Genomic DNA, 20,884 nt, shown 5'->3' on the forward strand with positions numbered 1-20,884 from the left:
CAAGGTGTCACCGATTCATTACATATATCCTGCATTATTTATTATATTCCCTAAAACATTATTCAGCTGTTTATTTTTAGTTGGACTGAAATTTAAGGTCTTTTACAAAGGTGTTTGTTTCTTTATTTATTTTGCTAGATTAACTCTGGCACATTTTGTGTATAGTTTGTCAAAGCTTTTAATTAGAATACATTCATTTGTAAAGTTTTCATTCATTATTTTATTACATATTGAATTTTTTAAAAATATTGTACATGTATATCCTCCATATTTTCTTTGCTTGGACCCCAACACTGAACTGTATAAAGCAGGTTAGATGATGGCTGAACAGAAGGATATTTATTTCCTTAACCTGTCAGTATTATGATTATACAGCATAAATACATTCAGGCAAGCGTTAATGTTCTCTGAAAACCTTAGATTACTTGATGCTAGATCACGAAAATGTTATTTGCTTTTCATGTGTACAGTAACAAACTGCTAGAGTTGCTTATCACTTTGCTGACTACATTGCTGTAAGGTCTAAAGGCATTTATCTTTCCTCTGTCAATGCCATAGTACCAGATATGCTGCTTTCAATTCTCAAAGCTATAGTCAGACCTGAAATATATTTTATCTGGCTCTTGAATTATAGACTCTGTTTCCTCTCAAATCAATAGAACGTGTGAAAGCAACAAGCCTAACCTAACAAAATCTATTATCATGAGTCAATATTTGTTACAAGTATACAGAGAGTAGGATAAGTCCAAGATTATTTCTCGATTAGGTGCCCAATCAAGTTAAATGCCCCTCCTATGGTATTGCTAGTTTATTACTTTCTTATGTACTTTAGTTTATGTGTAACTGTTCTGTGTTTTTTTTTCTTTTTATTACTTACATTAGTTTTTGTGTAGCTTAGTTTACCTGTAACTGTTCTGTGTTTTTCATTTCTTTCTCTTGCATTATATTAATTTTTGTTCTTGAATTCAATGTTTGGATTATGTTCAATTTATTTCAACTGTGATTTTCATTGCGCAAATTTGGGAGGCTGGGCAAAGTGGACATTAGCGTCACTATGTTAAAATCAGGATTAAAGTTGGCACAGGCCGTCTTTGTAGTGATGTCTGATAGTCTATCCGACGTTCCAATTGGTTTCCTTAAGACTTTCTGATTTCTTCATAAAGTTTAAAGTAGTACTATCACACTGATCAACTTTGACGAATTGCAGGAGTGCTCCTTGTGATAAAGAAAAGCCATATTCAGGATTCAATTCTGTTTTTCACCTGTATTTGCCAGGATAAGCTTTGGCTCTCTTTGTGACCCTCAGTGTAATACAGCAGTATTATGAATGGGTAAATTATGTCAGCTGCTTTTGTCAGAGTCTATAATCTATTAGAAAAAATAGTGGAAAGGAATGCAGCTGCTTATTCATTGTAATCTGTTTTGTTGTTTATGAAGGATGACTAATGAGGTCCCAGAGCACTACAAAGAAGAGGGAGACTTTGTCATTACAAACTATGGATACTTCATCAGGGGAGCAAGTACTACTTTCAGTGGCGTACATAGGTGAGTGCACTGAGAGAAGCCAACTTAGAGGCTTCATCTAAATCCTTCCAGAGGTTAATCTTTTCTGAGCTCTCAGTTCATTTAGTTTTTTAGTTTATTTAGATAATCTATGTTATTTCATTTAGTTTAGGTTGGATATAAACACATTTGGTATGGTTTACCTTTTTAACTTCATTCACATGGCCCCACCTTAACATTTTATTTGTATATCAATTTTTTTTAGTTTCTTATATTGTTGTTTTCTATCCTGAACATCAATTAGTGATTACAAAATTGATCATTTATAACAAATACTTTTATGTCAAATTGTTCGACTCACTTAACAGTATATATTAAAAGAACAGAACTTTTCAAATTCTGAAACTCATTCATTCATTTTTCAAACAAGAAGACTCTAATACAGGGATAATCACAGTAACATCAGGCAGAAGACAGGTACCAATCCAGGACAGGATTCTGTTCCACCACTAGCCAACCATTTGTAAAGGTTTGTTGAAAATAAAGTACCAGGAAAAAAGCCAGGTGGTACAAACTCTAAATACACTACGCCTGGGCTGGGATTCAAATTCAGAACTCCGGAGGTGTGAGGTAGTAACGCAAAACAAACTTAAAATAAGCTAAATAAGCTTTAACATCCCTCAAAACAGTACTGGAAATTGCAATTGCTTTCTCCAATTAGAAAGGTACTGATATCTCTTATATCAGCTGGTCTTCTGCATGAACCAGTCTCTCATTATTTCCTTCTCAAACACCTTGAAGTCACAGAGAGCTAGCTCTCATAAAGCAGTGATATACTGGGTCACAAATTCTTTCTGTTGTTGGTTCTGTTGATGAAACTTCAGCCTCTTAACAGTAAGAATTTGACAGGCACAAAGAATTCTTAAAATCTGCTACCATTACTTTCAAGCTGCCGTGACGGTTGTGGCTGTGGGTTTGCAAGACCTGCTCCTGTCAGTGTTTCTTCCAGTTTCCAAGTTCCTTTTGATGGTGTAGGAAACTATACTCACTAACACCTTAGTTTTCTGTATTTTCTTTAAAGAAAACACTAACACTATTAAGGACTATAATGGTTTGACTATCTTCCATTATAAGTTGCCCTTTTCTCTCCATTGTCATAGCAAAATACAGAACCAAATAATACTTGGGAGGGTGCAGCAACACAGTTTGTTTCAACACTGCATTTATACGGACAGAGGGTTTGTAAGTAATCAACAAACATTGGGGCACCTGAAGGAATTGCTTGCATCAGCTTTATAGGCTTAATTGATTTCCATTGCTACAGCAGTGCTTTAAGTTATAAACCCATTAATTGTTTTCTGTAAACAGTCTTTTTGTATTACTCTGAAAATAACAGTATTTTCCCATATTTGGCAACCTAAGCTTTCTTTTAAACCTCTGGCAGTTTACCACTTACCTTAGAACCTCTTTTTGGTTATTCACTGGACTTGAACTGCTTAAATATCAATTAAAATTTTAAAACATGTGGATGTCCTAAAACATTTCACTGGTTCTGTATTTATGTCTTTGGATTCAGAAAGCATTCAGACCCCTTCACTTTTTTCAAATTTTTTTTTTAACTTTGCAGTCTTGTGCTAAAATCATTTTAATTATGTTTTTTATCATATCAAGCAACACCCCTATGCCCCTTAATGAAAAAAGCAAATTTATTAAAAACAAAAAACTGAAAGTATCACTTTGCCGCAAGTATTCAAACCCCTTAGTTAGCACTTAGTTAAAGCACCTTTGGCAGTGATTGGAGCCAATAATTTTCTTGTGTATGACACAACATGTTTTGCACACTAGGATTTGGGGAATTTCTTCCATTCTTCTCTGCAGATCCTCTCAAGTTTTGTCAGGTTAGATGGAGACTGTCAATTTTTAGGTCTCTTCAGAGATGTTTGATTGGGTTTAAGTTCAGGTTCTGGCTGGGCCATTTAAGAACATTCAGAGAGTTGTCCCTAAGCCACTCCTATCTGGTCTTTGCTTTGGGGTAAGTGTCCTGTTGGAAGGTGAACCTTCAACCCAGTCTGAGGTACAGGGTACTCTGGAGCAGGTTCTCCTTAAGGATATCTATATACTTTGCTCTGTTCCACTTTCCTTCAACCTTGTATAGTCTCCTTGTCCTTGCCACTAAAACACAACCCCCAGCATGATGATGTAACCACAGTGCTTCACCATTGGAATAGTATTCCACATGTGATGAGAGGTGTCTGGTTTCCTCCTGAAATTATGTTAATTTTGTTTTGCTACAGTATGTCTTTTACTGAGGGGGGGCTTCTGTCTGGCCACTCTGTCCTAAAGTCCAGATCAGTGGAATGTTGCAGTGATCAATGTCCTTCAGGAAGTTTCTCCCATCTCCACACAGGTTCTCTGGGGCTAAGCCAGAGTGACTGTAGGAATGTTGGTCATCTCTCTTACTCTTACTATAGACCATCTATCACAATTGTTTAGTTTGGCTGAGCTGCCTGGTCCAGGAAGAGTCATGGTTGGTCTAAACCTCTTCCATTTAAAAATTATGAAGGCAATTGTGCTTTCGGGATCCTTCAATGCTGCAGGAATGTTCTGTATCCTTCTCCAGATCAGTACCCCATCATAATCCTTTTTCTAGGCTCTGCAGCCTCATGGCTTGGTTTTTGCTCTGAAGCACAGTGTCAATGGTAGGACCTTCTGTAGATGGGTGTGTGCCTTTGCCAATCATGTCCAGTGAATTAAATTGGCCACAGGTGGAATCTAAACAAGATGCGGAAACATGTCAACAATGATCAATGCATTGGGATGGACTTGAGCCAAATTTCAAGTGTCATAGCAAAGGGTCAATGGAATATTCCAGTTTTTTTTATTTTTTAATTAATTTGCACAAATTTCTAAAATCCTGTCACTCTGCAGAACCAAGTCTTGTTTTATGTGGGGGAAAAAAATAAATGTAAGTTATTTTAGCACATGGTTACAACAGCAAAATGTGAAAAAAGTGACAAGTCCAGTTTGAATAGTCTACTTAAAGAGGAAATGTAGATGGGAAGGTGAGGGCTTTGCGGTTTGTCTTACCTGTGGATTACTTCTGTAAATCCACTTTAATTAAGGCAATAATCTGAAAATGGACATTACTGGTTCATAAGACATTTCAAACCTCCTGGTTGATCAGAAATGCAATCACCACAGCAGCCGTAATTAGCAGAGTTGGTTATATCTTGTTTAGCCTGTTGTGCTTGCATATCTTGTTTTTATTATTATGGTTTCAGACCATAGGTTTGTAAGTTTATATAGTCATTATTGTTACATTACATGGAACAGTGAAATGTTTGCATCTTCTTGCATCTTTTAATCATCATGGACACATTTTCAACAGAAACACTCTCCTAAAAAAGTATTGTTTTAGTTTAAGATGGTGGAAGCTGCATAAAGGTCTTTGATATTTGATGTTTTACATCATTGTGTTTTCTTGCTTAACTATAAAATACATGAACCACTCTGCTATGATCAATTGCAATTATAGGGCACCATTGATTTAAGGGTGGATTTAGTTTGGGATACTGCACTTGCAGAACTTTGATTTAAAGAAAGGCAGTGGATATGGCTGAGAAACTACAGGCATAGGAGGAAACAAAGACATGTCATTTAAACAGTGCTACAGCCCAGTGTTGTACTGATGAATAAGAAATGATTAGTTTGTTGGTCTGACGGACTAGAGTGCTTGACGTGCTGTCAATGGGACACAGCTATCCATCTATCAATCTATCTATATGTCTGTTTGTGAAGAGCTGCTCTACCCTCTGCTGCTCTGAAAATAGACCAAGTGTTCCTGATGCAGTCATTCAACCCATTATTTGTTAATTTACTTAAAAGGAAAATGTAACTGGGAAAGTAAGGACTTTGTGGTTTGTTTTACCTCTGGATTACGTAAAGTGAAGTCTTCTGTAAACTGACCTTAATTAAGTCAATAATGTGACCATAGACATCACTTTGATGAACATAAGAATGCTTAAAAAGTTGATAAACTATCTGGGTGATCAGATGTTTTTCATTTAATTGGTCAAACATCTCAGGATGTCATCCAGTGACATCTTAAATAGAGATATGGTACTGTTAACATTATTTCCTATCATTAGAAGTTTTATCTGAAGAAAGAAACACAACTTTAGGTATAGCATTACCTTGGACGTCATGTACTCACCAAGCATGTGGCTAGAAGTTGATTTTTGAGCTTCAGTCCGTGCCCAAAATTATTTCAATTAAAAAGTTGAGAACAAACATTTTTAAAACTCTCTCTTACCCAAACTTAATTTTTAATTTAATGGGCCCATAAATATTTTTTTCCAAAAACGTTTTGCATGACATCATAAAGGCATGTTCATCAGATGTAATATTATCTTGCTCTCTAGAACAAAGTAAGAACACCATCCAAGCAATAAAGAAACTAATAATTAAGAATATAAATTGTGTAAAAGTAGAAAAATAATAAAATGTGCTCAGCTGACTGACATTCTTGCCAACCAATATGATGCAGCACAAAAGCAGTACAAAGATGTTTAATGTTATGCCCATTTATTTGAAGATTAATCCTTCACACACCTATATTAGACTCTGTGATGCAGCCATCCTTGAAATCAAGGTCTAAATACACTGGTTTGGCTATGTTGATCAGTTCTGTTCTACAGCAGTATTTTTAAACTGTTTTATACTACTTCATTATGTACTAATGCTAATAAACATTTATTGATTGACTATTCAGAACTAAATGTACAGTAGTTTGTCAATTTGCTGAATTAAAGACAAGGTGACACTGTCCAGGCTTGAGTGCAGTGTACCATGGTTTGACTAAGTGCCGTGACCTAGAAACTGTTTTAAAAGACATTCAGTCTTTCTAATACTTAGCAGGAAATGTTTTAGAAAATGGATTGTTGGATATTCTATGATTCAATACGGGAAGTTTGATGAAAACATGTACATAGGGCAGTTAAAATGTTCCATTCATCCAACCATTTTAGAATCTGCTTAATACAAGTAAATCATCAAATGTAAGATCCTGTCCTGGCAGCATCGGGTACAGGTGGAAACCAACCCTGAATTGGGCACCAAACCACGCTGCACACTCGCGATCTACACTCACTGATAATAGGCCATCTCATCTTTTTTCTATAACCTCCAATAGCACACTGACTATTTCCAAGAAACTTTAATTATTTTCTGATCTTGGTGAAACAGGCCATAGAGAGTCCCTTAGTTTGAATCTAGCAACATGTTATGAATATTAAAATACAGCATATCATAAAATTCACAAAGCACTAAACCCACTCCACAGTTGGAACAGCTATCAATATAGTACTTCAAAGTAGTTTAATGTTTCTTTTTAAGTTCTTAGTGTCCCATTTTCTCCTGTACTCCTTTATGTATGAATTTTAAGCATACATAATAAACTGAAGAAATTTTAATTTATAAATATATATATATATATATGTTGTATCCAGTACACTATTCTTAGCTTGAGCAGGTATTGTTTCAGTAAATCTTCTGTCATTTTATTTTCACAAATCTTTCATTCTTGATTTGAAATTTCAGTAAATTGCTAGCTAACATACAATGGATATAATCAATTTACAGGAAAAAGTTTCACTTTCTAAGAAAACTCTTTTGTCAAGTCATCAGCAAAAATGTAATCCATTATTCTGTTATTCTATAAAAGGAAGCAAGTTTACTAAGCAATGTGTAAGGATGTTGGCAGTTTACTGATTGCAAGTGGATTATAATTATTCTTCCAGATGTAAGAGCTTCTGAAAAACAAAAAGCTTACAATTACTTGTTATTATCAAATTGATTGTCCATTACTTCTAAAATCGCTTATAATCAGTTCTTCTGCAGAATTAAGGTTATACAAGCAGTGTCAAGACTATACATTATAGACTGTTATAATTGATGGTTGAGAATATTTATATTTGTATATTATTCTGCACTGTTATGCAGTTTATTTTTTTCCTCTTTCTTCATTCTTTATTTTTTGCTTCTCACAATCTGCCCTTTTCACATAATTCAAGAGGTTGAGAATGTTAGAACATTAGAACACTCTAGACGAGAACAGGCCATTCAGCCCAACAAAGCTCGCCAGTCCTATCCACTTATTTCTTCCAAAAAAACATCAAGCTGAGTTTTGAAAGTCTCCAACGCCTTACTGTCTACCACAATACTTGGTAGCTTATTCCAAGTGGCTATCGTTCTTTGTGTAAAGAAAAACTTCCTAATGTTTGTGCGAAATTTGCGCTTAACAAGTTTCCAACCGTGTCCCCGTGTTCTTGATGAACTTATTTTAAAATAACAGTCTCAATCCACTGTACTAATTCCCTTCATAATTTTAAACACTTCAATCATGTCACCTCTTAATCTTCTTTTGCTTAAACTGTAAAGGCTCAGCTCTTTTAATCTTTCCTCATAATTCAACCCCTGTAGCCTTGGAATCAGCCTAGTCGCTCTTCTCTGGACCTTTTCTAGTGCTGCTATGTCCTTTTTGTAGCCTGGAGACCAAAACTGCATACAGTTGCTATATCAAGAAGCAGGGTTTTCTGAAGTAGCCAAAAACACTCAGTGTAAAATTCTTACTGCGATGGTTTGGTCAGGACTCCATCCCTGGCTTTAGCTTTTGATATCTGAATTTGTTCATTTTTTGTTTTTTTGCATATTTTTGTTTTAAAATTCTAAACAAATTTTGTTTTCTTTCTTTTTCTATATTATTATTCTTTAATGAGTGTTTGTTTGTTTGTTAAGAATTTCAATTAATTTCAAATTCAAAGAATTTCTGCTATTTGTCTGCTGAGCCTAAGGGCTGGTTTATACTTTATGCTTAGAACACTTAAATGCATGCATCATGGCTGCCACGCATTCCCAGCATTCTTTTGATGCGTCTTCTGAGCGCATTATCAGAAATTAGCACGACATGTGCACGAGCTGCAGTACCAGCAAAAATATAGGTGGCATTTGTATTATGTCACGGGTAATGTGATGGACTTTCTTTCTTTGTGCCACCAGCACTTGAAAGGAAAACTCCCAAAACCAAGTTATTTATTTAAAAAAAAAAAATCTATTTAATGCACAAAATTAAATATACAGGAAAGTGATAGATAATGGGAGAACATAAAGTAACAAGGACATTATGACTCATTCCCTAACTTACTAACAAACTATCCATAAACACCAATTATCTCCCTCAACCCTTCCCAAGTTTGCATATCCTCTCTTAACTCTGTCTGGTTCAGTCCTTATCCACTTTGCTTCATAACTCTAAGCTCAAAAGCCTATAGTTATAGCTTTAAGGCTGTGTCCCGGGCCGATCCCTGAACCACTTCCAGGATCGAAAATGTGTCTAGAAAGATCTTTTTCATTTTTTCTCAGAGATCCTTCTGGTGGCCTAAGTTTTTTTTTCATGCCTTATCTCAATGGATGACTTTAAGGATGTCAAGTGGTGCCACAACAATATATGTTCTAAAACCTGAAACATGTCCAAACGTCTTCCATGCAGGGGATCTGTTGCCATGAATGATTAGGAGAACTCTTCAGTCCTTCAGTTCATTCCCTTCAACCTTTCTCTCTTTATGTCAGCACCACTGGAGTAATCACTTCTGGTGCACAATGTCAATTGATGAGGCACACTTAACTCCAATAATCATTTATCTAGTCTGTAGCAGACAAGGGATGCTCTAATGGCTCTTCCAGGATGAGGGCAAACCTCTGCAGCAGTTGATCTGTTTTAATATACCTAAGGGCCCTCTTGGTAGACATACTTGGTATTATTTTAAATGTGAAGCTTTGAAATTTCATAATTTCAATTTGAAAACATCAACTAGAAAGAAAAACTTTATAGGAAAACGTGAGAAATATTTGTAATAGTTTGGATTTAGTTAGGATGATATAAAAAATTAAAAGATGTTGCTATTAATTAATTTGTATCCATTAAAACATATGATATTTCTAAGTAGACCTTTAATTCCTATTACATATTTTAACTGTTTTTATCGATTATGCAACAGTTCTGGGATACAGTATAGTATAGATGCACTGATAAGCCGTGTTTTAATTATTAGTTTAATATATTTACGCTGCAAAAACCAGAATCAGTGTAGTGTACAAGTGATAGGTGGGGATGTTTTCTGCACAGAGCAAGAACGCATTAGGATTGATAACGAAACAAAATTATAAATTGTAAATTAGTTGTTTATCTTCCTAGAAATTATTATCGGTGTAATGTTTATGTTTATTTTTGTTATCGCCTCATAAATGTCAACTACTGTGTCTGATGCCGTCACAGGTCAGTCTGAAAATTATTTTAGAAGCATTTGTGGATAAAAATCTGAGAAATTTACTTTTTTCACTGAACCCTACTGCTTACACACAAATTGTACTGAGCCTTTTGGCCAATAATGACCCCCCCAAAAAAATGTGCCACCCAGGGTGAACCACCCCCTCTGCCCACCCCTAGCTACGCCACTGATTCAGGGTTTTGCAATTGTTCAAACATTGACAGGTTTGACATTACTTTGAATGAAATCACTTCTATTAGATCTGTGTGGCTTAACACACACAAGTTAGGTCGAGTCAAGTCAAGTTCACTGTCATGTGTATAGCTACTGTGACCATGACTAAAAACTATGAGAATCCATTAAAATGTGTCTGGGCACCATCTAGTTGACCCTGTTTAATTAACAAGAAAAAAGACAAAAATTGCACCACAGTATGGCTATGTAGTGGTTAAACTGGTAAGATTCTCTGTCAGGTGCGGCTTTAAGGAAGAATCATGCTGGAGCTCTGAATTTCGCGAGATCCGGGTCTAAATGCAATGTCACCTTTCAATGTGCTGTGTGTGAGGTAAGGTACCCTCACTGGGTGACTTCTCAGAACTGTAGGTGAAAGAGAAAAGATAGACAGCAACAGTACCTCCTCTCATCCCAGACTGTTATCACTTTACCTTAGAAGAGCTAGAAAGGATATCTCCAGGTGCACAAGTGTGACACTACATAGTGCACAAAGTACAATGATGTTTTTACCTTCATGTCTCCTCATAACATTAACAAAATACAATAAAAAAATAAATAAAAAAATAGTATACATAGCAATATATAATTCTTATGATTGACCGTTCATCAACCTTATGACTTATGGGTATAAACTTTGCTTAAATCTACTGGTGTGAGTGCTAATAGCCCTGACAGTTTGGCAGAAGGAAGGAATGAGAAAAATGTCCATGATTGCTCTAATAATACTGTTTGATTTTGTAAGACAAAAAGTGTTGTATCGGTCCTGAGAATAAGGCAGCTTGGGTGCTGAAAACATTCTGTGCCTTCAGAACCTCCCTCTTCAGTGCTTTACATTCTTTAGCTGAGCAGGAGCTGAACCTGCATGTAAATTCATCCAGTGAGGACGGTCTCCACCATGCACCTAAAGAAGTCTGTGAGAAGAGATGAAGAAATGAGAGCTGTCAACAAATATCTGAGGAAGTGGAGGTGCTGGTCAGCTTTTTAAAAGAAGTGGGCACAACACATTTTGTCTGTTGTCAAATACGAGAAAAATAACATAAAAATTGTAACTTTCAAAAACTTTGCAACAATTCACCAGTCATTTTAAATTAAAGACATTAAGGACATGCAGACCCTGAAAATAATCAGACTATCTACAATTTATCTGATATTTTTTATTTATTCCAAAAATTGTCATGTGACATGCCATGCCTTTCAAAATTTGTGGTATTGTCGACATTCGTTTCATCATATAAGATTACACTGAAAGAAAAGAGGTACTTTTCTATTATCGTGACGCAAATCGGATTATCGTTTATAAGATTAGACACCCAAAGGGGACATTAACATTAGGGACCTATAGGTAACTATGCTCCACCCCCACTAAGTTTAAGGTTATTTTTTGTGGTTGGAGTAGGCCAGTCTAATCATTTAAAATCCAAAAATTAAGTAACCGGGGTGGCAGCCCCACCGATTTGTGTCACGATAATAGAGAAGTACAGAAAAGATGCAGCTTTTCTGTAAAAGAATTGTTTTATGTCAGAGGAAGACCTTTAACACACCTCCACTACTGCCCTAAAAGGAGTTACATGAGGAACATTTTTAATTGTAGAGCCTTTGACCTGTCAAACTGATCAAACTCTTGGAATGAGTTATTGATAGAGTATATATGTGTCACTTACAGCTTTTTGGTCAGAATATATTAACAGATCATTAATTCTTTAAGTCTTGAAACCAGACAAGACACTAGAGGCTTTTCACAAATTCTGAACTTTTTGTACCTCTTATGCAAAAACAGTGAAAATAACATCTTCGAAATCTGGTAAAGTAGTTACTGTGTCTCATTCAAAAAATTCCTAAATAACTTAAATCCCTAAATAAAATTAAGGATTGTTGTAAAGGGATTCAAGATAGCTTCACTGATCCTTTCCACCTGCATTCTATTCATTTTTGAAACATAACCTGTTTATCTGAGTGCAGCTTCTGTCACCTGTTGGTGATATCTTGCCAAAAACACAGAGCTGAAAACTGCTCTATTAGGGCCATATGCACACATTTCAAGGCCCCATAAGTTGGTTCCTGTTTACTTCCTACATTCACAATTGTACCTTTGCCAAAGGAAGTCTATTAAACTTTATGATATTCAGCTCAATTTGTGTCAGATCAGTCTGACCTACACTCTGTGTCCAAGAACATTAAATGCAGAATCAAGATCACAGTGTTTAAAAAAAAGCATAATCAGACTGTAATTTCTAGGTGAATCGATTAAGCTCAAATCACTTGATGAAAGGAAGACATTTTACTGATGACAAACTGTTCCACTGCAATATATATTACTCAGTATGATGAGTAAATGCAATTACTAAAACACTGTACTGGTAATTTATGACCGTGGGAACAGCTCCAGGGGGCTAGATAAGAATGCTAATGTTAATCTAGGTCAACCATCGAATTTAAAACTCTCCCTCCTATAATTCTCGTCACAGATTTATTATAGAAAATAAGTGCTAGACAAAGAAAGATAAAGAAAATTGTAAAATGTGACATATATGAAGATTTCTATTTTATAGTTATTTAAAAATTGCATTTTTGCTGGCAAGTTATTGCTTAATTAATGCTAGTGTGTACTTTTCTGGATGAAAGGATTTATGTACACTGATGCATGCACTATTAAAATAAACAGAAATTAGCTCAAGTGCAAAAGTAAGTGAACCTCTGCATCAATCATTAAATACTGATTATAGTTTATGTCAGGTGCAACATACTAGATATAGACAATTGGAAATCACAGAATGAAGGACCAGTTTAACATAAAAATGAGAAGCTTTGTCTTGTTTGTTCTTAAACAGACAGGTGATTGCTCAATAGATGTTTTTAATACACTCAGAATAAATGTTGCTGAGGTCAATATGTTTTTAGAGGAGCTACAAACAAATGCAGACATCATTCTTTCCAGAACAGAAAGAGATATTCACAAGAAGAGACACTCAAGCCCACCGACATTCTATAAATATCAGCCTGTGTACACTCACTTAAAGATACTCAAAGAACTCTCCAAAAACCCCAGGTAAAAACTGACACATCTAAAAGGCATCTCTCACATTGCAATGTCAGTGTGGTCAAAGTGAAAGAAAGAGCTTGATCTACAGGGCATGGCGTGCGGTACTGCAGACTATGAGGGTTGTCAAGGTCAAGGACACCACAGCATGTCACTAAGCAAGTTCCACTGAAATTCTACCAGCAAAGAAACCTTCTTTGAGCCAAATATAAAGTGGTATGTCTTCTATATGTGTTACACAGGGTCATCAATACAGGAAAGTAGGAAAGATATGTTGCCTGGGTTGAAACATGAAATACTCCATGTGGATGTCGAACCATTTGAAAAAATGAAAATGTGAAGCCAGGGATAAAATGGTAGAAATAGAAACATCTTTGAGCAACCAGAGGCAATTCTGTCTCAGCTGTGGAGCTGCCTTGGAGACCTTCTTTAACAGTAGAATCCCTGAAGCCTACCTTAAATCCTTTTGCACCTCTCCATCAGCGTCTTATGTTTTATAAATGAGTCGATCAGCACAAGCAGCAAGCAGCCTGCTATCCTATCCCCCCCTCAATGGAGCTCAACTCGGGCAAAAAGTTCTCCCAGCACAAGGCTCCTTATCTGCGTGTGAGGTGCCTGGAGTTGTATTTGGTAAATAATACAGTATATCATTATTTGGAATAAATGCATTTCATGTGTGTTTTGTGTCTACAAAGATCTGTGTAAATGTAGGATGAAATGTGAGGCAGGAGTTGTGGAACACATAACTAAAAAAGAAACATTTTTCATATTTTAGTGAAATTTTCGTAGGCTTCAGGGATTCTAGTGTTAAGGTCGATTGAAGCATTGAATGTGCAGGGACAACAGGAGCCACTCATGGAAGTTCTAGTATTAGGTCCCTGGAGTAGATGGAGGGTCATCCTGACCATGGCTGTTATCCTGTTAGCTGGAAGATTCTTCCATCTCATAGCCCGAGCTAAGAAGGGGGGATGATACATGAAGAGTGGCCAGAGTGTGGAGACAAAGAAAAAGAAATGGGGGGTTGGAGTGTTTGGGGTGGTAATGTAGTGGCCAAATATGCCAGGTACCCCACCAGATAAAGAGTGATTCAAATGTTTATTAGTAGCCAGATTGTACTATTTTACCTTAGTTTATTTGTAGTTTTGGGATCTTCCTTTGATGATCTATCTTGTGAGCTTATTTTTGTTTCATAAAAGTGACATTTTCAGTTCATTTGTGCCTACTTGGTGTTGTATTTGGACTTAAAGAGCTACCATCTATCATAGTTCAAACAGCCCCACCTCATGATCTTGCCATTAATTATGGCAGAATATACCATACATCTGTATGGTTATGACAAAAGCAGACCAAATCTCTCCTTAGAACGTTAGAACAAGAACAGGCCATTGAGGTGAACAAGCTCGTCCACCCTATTCTCATCTGTATATAAAGCCAGGCCCATCAATCTACTGGTTGATAATTCATTTAGTTGATGTACTGTAATAACTTTAGGAGACAATAAAACCTAGGGTGTTCTTACTTGTGCACATGAAATGTGACTTACTTCTGTATTTCTTTTTCTATTTCATACATTGTTTTCCCAAAATAATAGACTTTTATTTCACAAATCATTTCTTTTTTAAAATAATACCTAACTTACCTTTTGACAAGAACATCATAGTTACAATGTAACTTTTAAAGAAAAACTATGCCAGCAGTATACATGATATATGTTAGCCCATAACATAAGCTTTTGTTATCACTTTTGGCCTAACAGCATATATTCTTGATTCTAGCGGGTGAAGAGATTGGAAATACTATTAGACATACAGGTTACAGGTAAACCACTGAGAAAATGCCTGTTAAGTTTTATTGCAGTCATTTGGCAGGAAATTCTCTTGTGCAAAATAAGGACACAGCCACTTCATCATCCGTTTTTAAGACATTATTGGTCCAAGTTGTAGCAAAATGTTGTGGTTCAGTTAGTCTATCAACCTACACCTTCAAAGGTGAGTACCACAAAGGAGAAAGCATTTCTATTTGAAACTCTCATGAAGTTTCAACTCCAGACTTCTTAAATAGCATCCTGCAAATTGCTGTGTCACATTGTTCATGCCATTGGACTGCTGACCTCTTCACTCATTGTTTCGTTGTCAGACTGTCTTAAGACTGCTGTAGTTAAACCCCTACTTAAGAACAATAACCTCGACCCCTCTGCTCTTGAAAATTTTAGACCCATCTCTAACCTGCCTTTCTTAAGTAAAATTCTGGAGAAGGCAGTCATTATGCAGTTAAATGACCACCTCAATAAACATTCTATTCTTGATAAATTTCAGTCAGGTTTTAGAACAAATCACAGCACAGAAACTGCACTCGTTAAAGTAGTAAATGACTTGCAAGTAAATGCAGACAGAAGCCATTTATCTGTTCTAATCCTCTTAGATCTGAGTGCCGCATTTGACACCATTGATCATAATATTCTTAGAAATTGCCTTAGTCAATGGGTGGGCCTCTCTGGCAGTGTCTTAAATTGGTTTGAATCCTACCTGGAAGGGAGAAAATTCTTTGTTAGTTGTGGTAATTACAACTCAAACACACATGATATCCTATATGGTGTTCCACAAGGCTCTATCCTGGGTCCACTGCTCTTCTCAATCTACATGCTTCCATTAGGTCAGATTGTCTCAGGGCACAACATGAGCTACCACAGCTATGCTGATGACACACAGCTGTATTTATCAATAGCACTTGATGACCCCGATTCTCTCGATTCACTAACACAATGTCTGACTTATATTTCAGAATGGATGAATAGTCATTTTCTCAAGCTAAATAAAGAGAAAACTGAAATCTTAGTGATTGGCAATAATGGATACAATGAGGCTATTAGAAATAAACTGGATGCATTAGGATTAAAAGTCAAGACGGAGGTAAAAAGCTTAGGGGTAACTGTTGACTGTAATCTGAATTTTAAATCGCATATTAATCAGATCACTAGGACAGAATTTTTTCACTTAAGAAACATAGCAAAAGTTAGACCTCTTATATCATTGAAAGATGCTGAGAAATTAGTTGACGCGTTTGTTTTCAGTCGGCTAGATTACTGTAACGCAATCCTCTCAGGAATACCCAAAAAAGACATAAATCGTTTGCAACTAGTGCAGAATGCAGCTGCTAGAATCCTTACCAGGAAAAGCAAATCCGAGCACATTTCTCCAGTTTTGAAGTCACTACACTGGTTGCCTGTGTCATTCAGGATTGACTTTAAAATTCTGCTTATGGTTTATAAAGCCTTAAATAATCTCGCCCCATCTTATATATCAGAATGTCTGACATCTTATATTCCAAATCGTAACCTCAGATCCTTAAATGAGTGTCTCCTTAGAATTCCAAGAGCAAAACTTAAAAGAAGTGGTGAGGCGGCCTTCTGCTGTTATGCACCTAAAATCTGGAATAGCCTGCCAGTAGGAATTCGCCAGGCTAATACAGTGGAGCACTTTAAAAAACTGCTGAAAACACATTACTTTAACATGGCCTTCTCATAACTTCACTGTAATTTAATCCTGATACTCTGTATATCCAATTCATTATAATAATAACTATTCATGGTGGCTCTAAAATCTATACTAACCCCTACTCTCTCTTGTGTTTCCTTTTCCGGTGTCCTTTTGGTGGTGGCACAAGCCACCACCATCTACTCAAAGCACTGTGATGTTCCAACAGTGATGGATTAAAAGCCAGAAGTCTGCATGATCATCATCATCAATTCCTTCCGTGAGAACCCTAATTACAAAGAGGACTATTTCATTTATGTTAGGTAGAATGCCCAGAGGGGACTGGGCGGTCTCGTGGCCTGGAACACCTGCAGATTTAATTTTTTTCTCCAGCTGTCTGGAGTTTTTTTTGTTTTTTCTTTCCCCCCCCCCCCCCCCCTACTCTTTTTCTATGTTAACTAATGTTGTCTTATTTTAATTTCTTATTTTGTCTTTTATTTTTCTTTTCTTCATTATGTAAAGCACTTTGAGCTACTTTTTGTATGAAAATGTGCTATATAAATAAATGTTGTTGTTGTAATTTTTTATACCCACTACTGAAGTCAAAATTCATTTGAATATATTTAGCCTTATAGTACACCTTCTTAGACCAGATTTGTACTGACATATTAAAGTACTAGTAACGTTACCCCCTTCTCATTTAATATTCATCCATTAACCTTTTCTTCTTGTTCCTACTTTGTGGGTGGTGCCAAAGGAGGCTGAGGTCTGCTGAGTCCTCCCTCAGGCATTATTTTGAAATCAGAGAGAGGGTCCCAGCAGTGGGACAGTAAGAGTTATAGTTTCATGAATATTGCTGGTCTTTGCTTTATTTCTCATTACTAAATTATCTTACTCTGTTTATTGAAGTACTGCTTTTAGATTGTGCATTTGTACTAGTTTGTTTTGGATTGCCTTCTTAGAAAATCCTTTTTACCCCTTTTCCATTTTATTGTATTTTTGAACTAATTTTGCTTTTCTTCAATATATTATTTATAAATATTTTTGATTTGTCTTGTCTTAGCAAGTCAGGCCTTTACAGTTACCTTCTCCCTAGTAAGGCATTTTTGTATATTTTGGGACTATTAAGAAATATTTTGACCATTTTAAGCTATATTCCCATTTTTTGAGCATGGAAAATGCCGCGGCCAACAGGTAGTAATTAGGTACTGCCCACCTATGTGTGAGTCTACAACTGTGCATGTTATTGAAGGTTCTGGCCTAATTTTATACCCATTAAAATTATACAAAAATGGACAGTTTTGGATGCCTCACATGTCTGAAACTCCAATTTTCAACAGTTCTATCTTGGGTTTGGATGCTCTTGAGGAGTCATATGTTTCCACTATTAGATGCATTACAGACAAAGTCATGGCCTTTTCAGAGCTGTTGACAGATAAGTCTGGAGGATTAGGATATACTGTAACTCTTCTTATGATGTTTTGTCTTCCAGAGAGCCCAGCCCACACTCGGCTGGCTGTTGCTTTACCTAGGTCAAATGAAAATATACATGGCAGTAAAGTTGAGCAATTGTATGTGAATGATATCAATTAAAAATATACAATTCTCCTTATCTATTGTTATAAACTTGACTTTTCAACTTGTCTTCAGGTATTTGTTCCAACTCACTTTCTTAATTAGAAATCAATCCTAACTGATAACGAGGCATCTTATTTCATTTTATGGCTCATTAGAGCTTTCATTCTGTCATGTCAAGGCATTCCTATATTGTTGATATTTCTCAGATTATCATCCAAATACTCTGTGGACTGCAACTGATTAGTAATTCTCTGTTTCCTTTGTCATTTCATGCTGGGAATGAGCTGGGTTGGATTTTGAGTTCTGGAGTTGTAAGGCAGCAGTGCTAAACACTGCACCATCTTAGATTAATAAAATACTATTAAGGAACCTAAGGAACTTCACAACAATTTCAGTGGATTTTTAAAACATTTTTACACAATTTTGAGGAACAGAATCATATGAGAGTGAAATGCCTTTGAAAATGCTGACCATGCATGAAAAACAAAAGATTTCAAACTAATTATGTCTCCTGTATATTCCTTTTTCAGAGATCGCCAATGGAAATATGTAGTATGCCGAATGACAGAATTCGACTGCAGCTTTGAAAATTTTTGAAAGCAAAATGATCCTCTACTCAAGTCAAACCAAGGACCTGTCACCCTTCTGACCATAGATTCATTGCTTGAACTATCTACTTGTGTGTGAAGACAACATTGGTTCGCTTACTGGATTTTATGAATTTTTTGTAATTCATGGCACAGCTTTTCAGTTTCAGGTGGAAATTATATATATAATGAAATCTGGGTACAGGTACATGGAGTTGGAGTAGATGGCACATTTAAATTTAGAAGTCTCTTCTCTGAAAATCTTTTTAATATCTGTGCAATTCCCTTTCTTGGTTGTCATTATATTTGAAATGATAACACTGTTATTTTAAAAGGTTTCAGTAATGTATATCATATTCAGTTAGTCCTTACATTACAATATGTGTATTGCTTGATTTGCAGTTTATATCCCCATGTCTAAACAACTGCTGAATAAAGCTTTATAATGAAAACAACATCAACCTGGTAATTTACCTGTTGTGACTTTTAGGTTCACGTGAAGCAACCACTTTTATAACTGCAGATAGGCAGTGTGGTGTAGTGGTTAAGGCTTTGGACTTCAAACCCTGATGTTTTAGATTCAAATCCCACTACTGACACTGTGACCCTGAGCAAGTCACTTAACCTGCCTGTGCTCCAATTGGAAATCCTAAAAGAAATGTAACTGGTGGTATCATAAATGTTGTAAGCTGACTTGGATAAAGGCATCAGCTAAATAAGTAAATGTAAATGTATTGGCAAATCTCCTGTTTTGGGTTGAAAAATTAAATAATCAAATAGTAGAGGTCTTGATCAAAGGTCCTTAGCTTCTTCACCATCTTCAGCTTAAAATATGTGGGAATGGAGCTTTTGGACCTACCCTGTAGAAGAAAACCCTAATAAATAGGATGCCATTATTAAAGGGAAATGTCATTTTACTATTGATCAGCTGCTCCTTTATCCTGATGCCCCAAAAAGGTTTCTTGCAGAACAAGGCTAGCCTTGTATTCATGGAGTGAAACAGCGCAGAAAGAACCAGTGCTTGCTGCACAAACTACAGATTCTGAATTGGAGTCATAATGAACCAGAGGGGAAGAGCCAGAAGAACAGAAAAGAAGGCAACCATAAAGCAGAAGCTCTGTTGTAATGGTAGAAAAACATTGCGTTAATTTGTACATATGACACACCAGCACCCACTAATACCAGGCCTTTTTACATTTCCAAATCCTTTTTAATGGATGTAGTGGAAATAAGTGGGGCATGTCAGATTTGTTCAATGATGTTTAAATGTATGACTGAGTAGACTTACTCCAAAGTACATTTTTCAGGAATCATGTTCATACTTTCCCTAATAGTAAATAATAATAATAATATTTATAGAGCACCTTTCACAAACCCAAGGTCACTTTACATGGAATAAAAAAAAATACACAGAAGACAAAAGTTTGTAGAAGAGGAAAGTTTTCAGTTGAGATTTAAAGGTGGAGAAAGAGGAGCAATCTCGGAGAGACTGAGGAAGAGAGTTGCAGAGTTGAAGGGCCATAACACTGATGGGCCTGCCTCCCAGGGTGAAGAGTCTGGTGTGTGGGATAGTAAGGAGATTACTGCTCGAGGACCTGATAGAGTGAAAAAGAGTGTAAGGAGCTAGGAGCTGAGTAGGGGGGGTCACAAGTTATGCAGGGCTTTGAAGGTGAGAATCAGAATCTTGAATTTAATCTTTGATGGAACCGGTAACCAGTGAAGCTGGGAGAGACAAAACGCTTTGTGTGGGTGAGGACTCTGGCTGCAGAGTTCTGAATATACTGTAGGTTCTGTAAAAATTTATCAGGGTGACTGATGAAGATGGAATTACAGTAATCAATACAAGACTTTATGAAACAATGAACCAGAGTTTGAGCATCATTAAAGGACAGAAATGGATGGAGGCGGGAAATGTTATAGAAATGATAGAATGAAATTTTGGAAAGAGACCTAATGTATAACTCAAAGTTAAGTGGTGAATCAAACAAAACACCAAGATTTCTGACAGCAGGAGCAGGTTTGACAAGTGTACCATCAACAGAAACAGAGAATTTAGATGCCTTAGAAAGTTGGGAGTTTGGGCCTAATTTCATACTAAAATATTATTCCTAAATCTTTAAATTATATACCTTGTGCAAGAAATTAATA

General features: G+C 36.2%; 1 protein-coding gene across 1 annotated transcript in view; it reads left to right on the forward strand.

Annotated features, from left to right (window-relative positions):
• The window catches only part of dpt (dermatopontin), a 146,075-nt gene extending 126,882 nt beyond the window's left edge, over positions 1 to 19,193 (forward strand). The window contains exons 3-4 of the mRNA XM_028799730.2: positions 1,438 to 1,545; positions 18,680 to 19,193. Coding sequence (XP_028655563.1) covers positions 1,438 to 1,545; positions 18,680 to 18,746 — 175 coding nt within the window. The 3' untranslated portion in view covers positions 18,747 to 19,193. The remainder of the gene's footprint in view (positions 1 to 1,437; positions 1,546 to 18,679) is intronic.
• Positions 19,194 to 20,884: the final 1,691 nt, after the last annotated feature.

This window comes from Erpetoichthys calabaricus, chromosome 4 (genome assembly GCF_900747795.2).
Source record: "Erpetoichthys calabaricus chromosome 4, fErpCal1.3, whole genome shotgun sequence".
In the NCBI taxonomy this organism is placed as follows: Eukaryota; Metazoa; Chordata; class Cladistia; order Polypteriformes; family Polypteridae; genus Erpetoichthys; species Erpetoichthys calabaricus.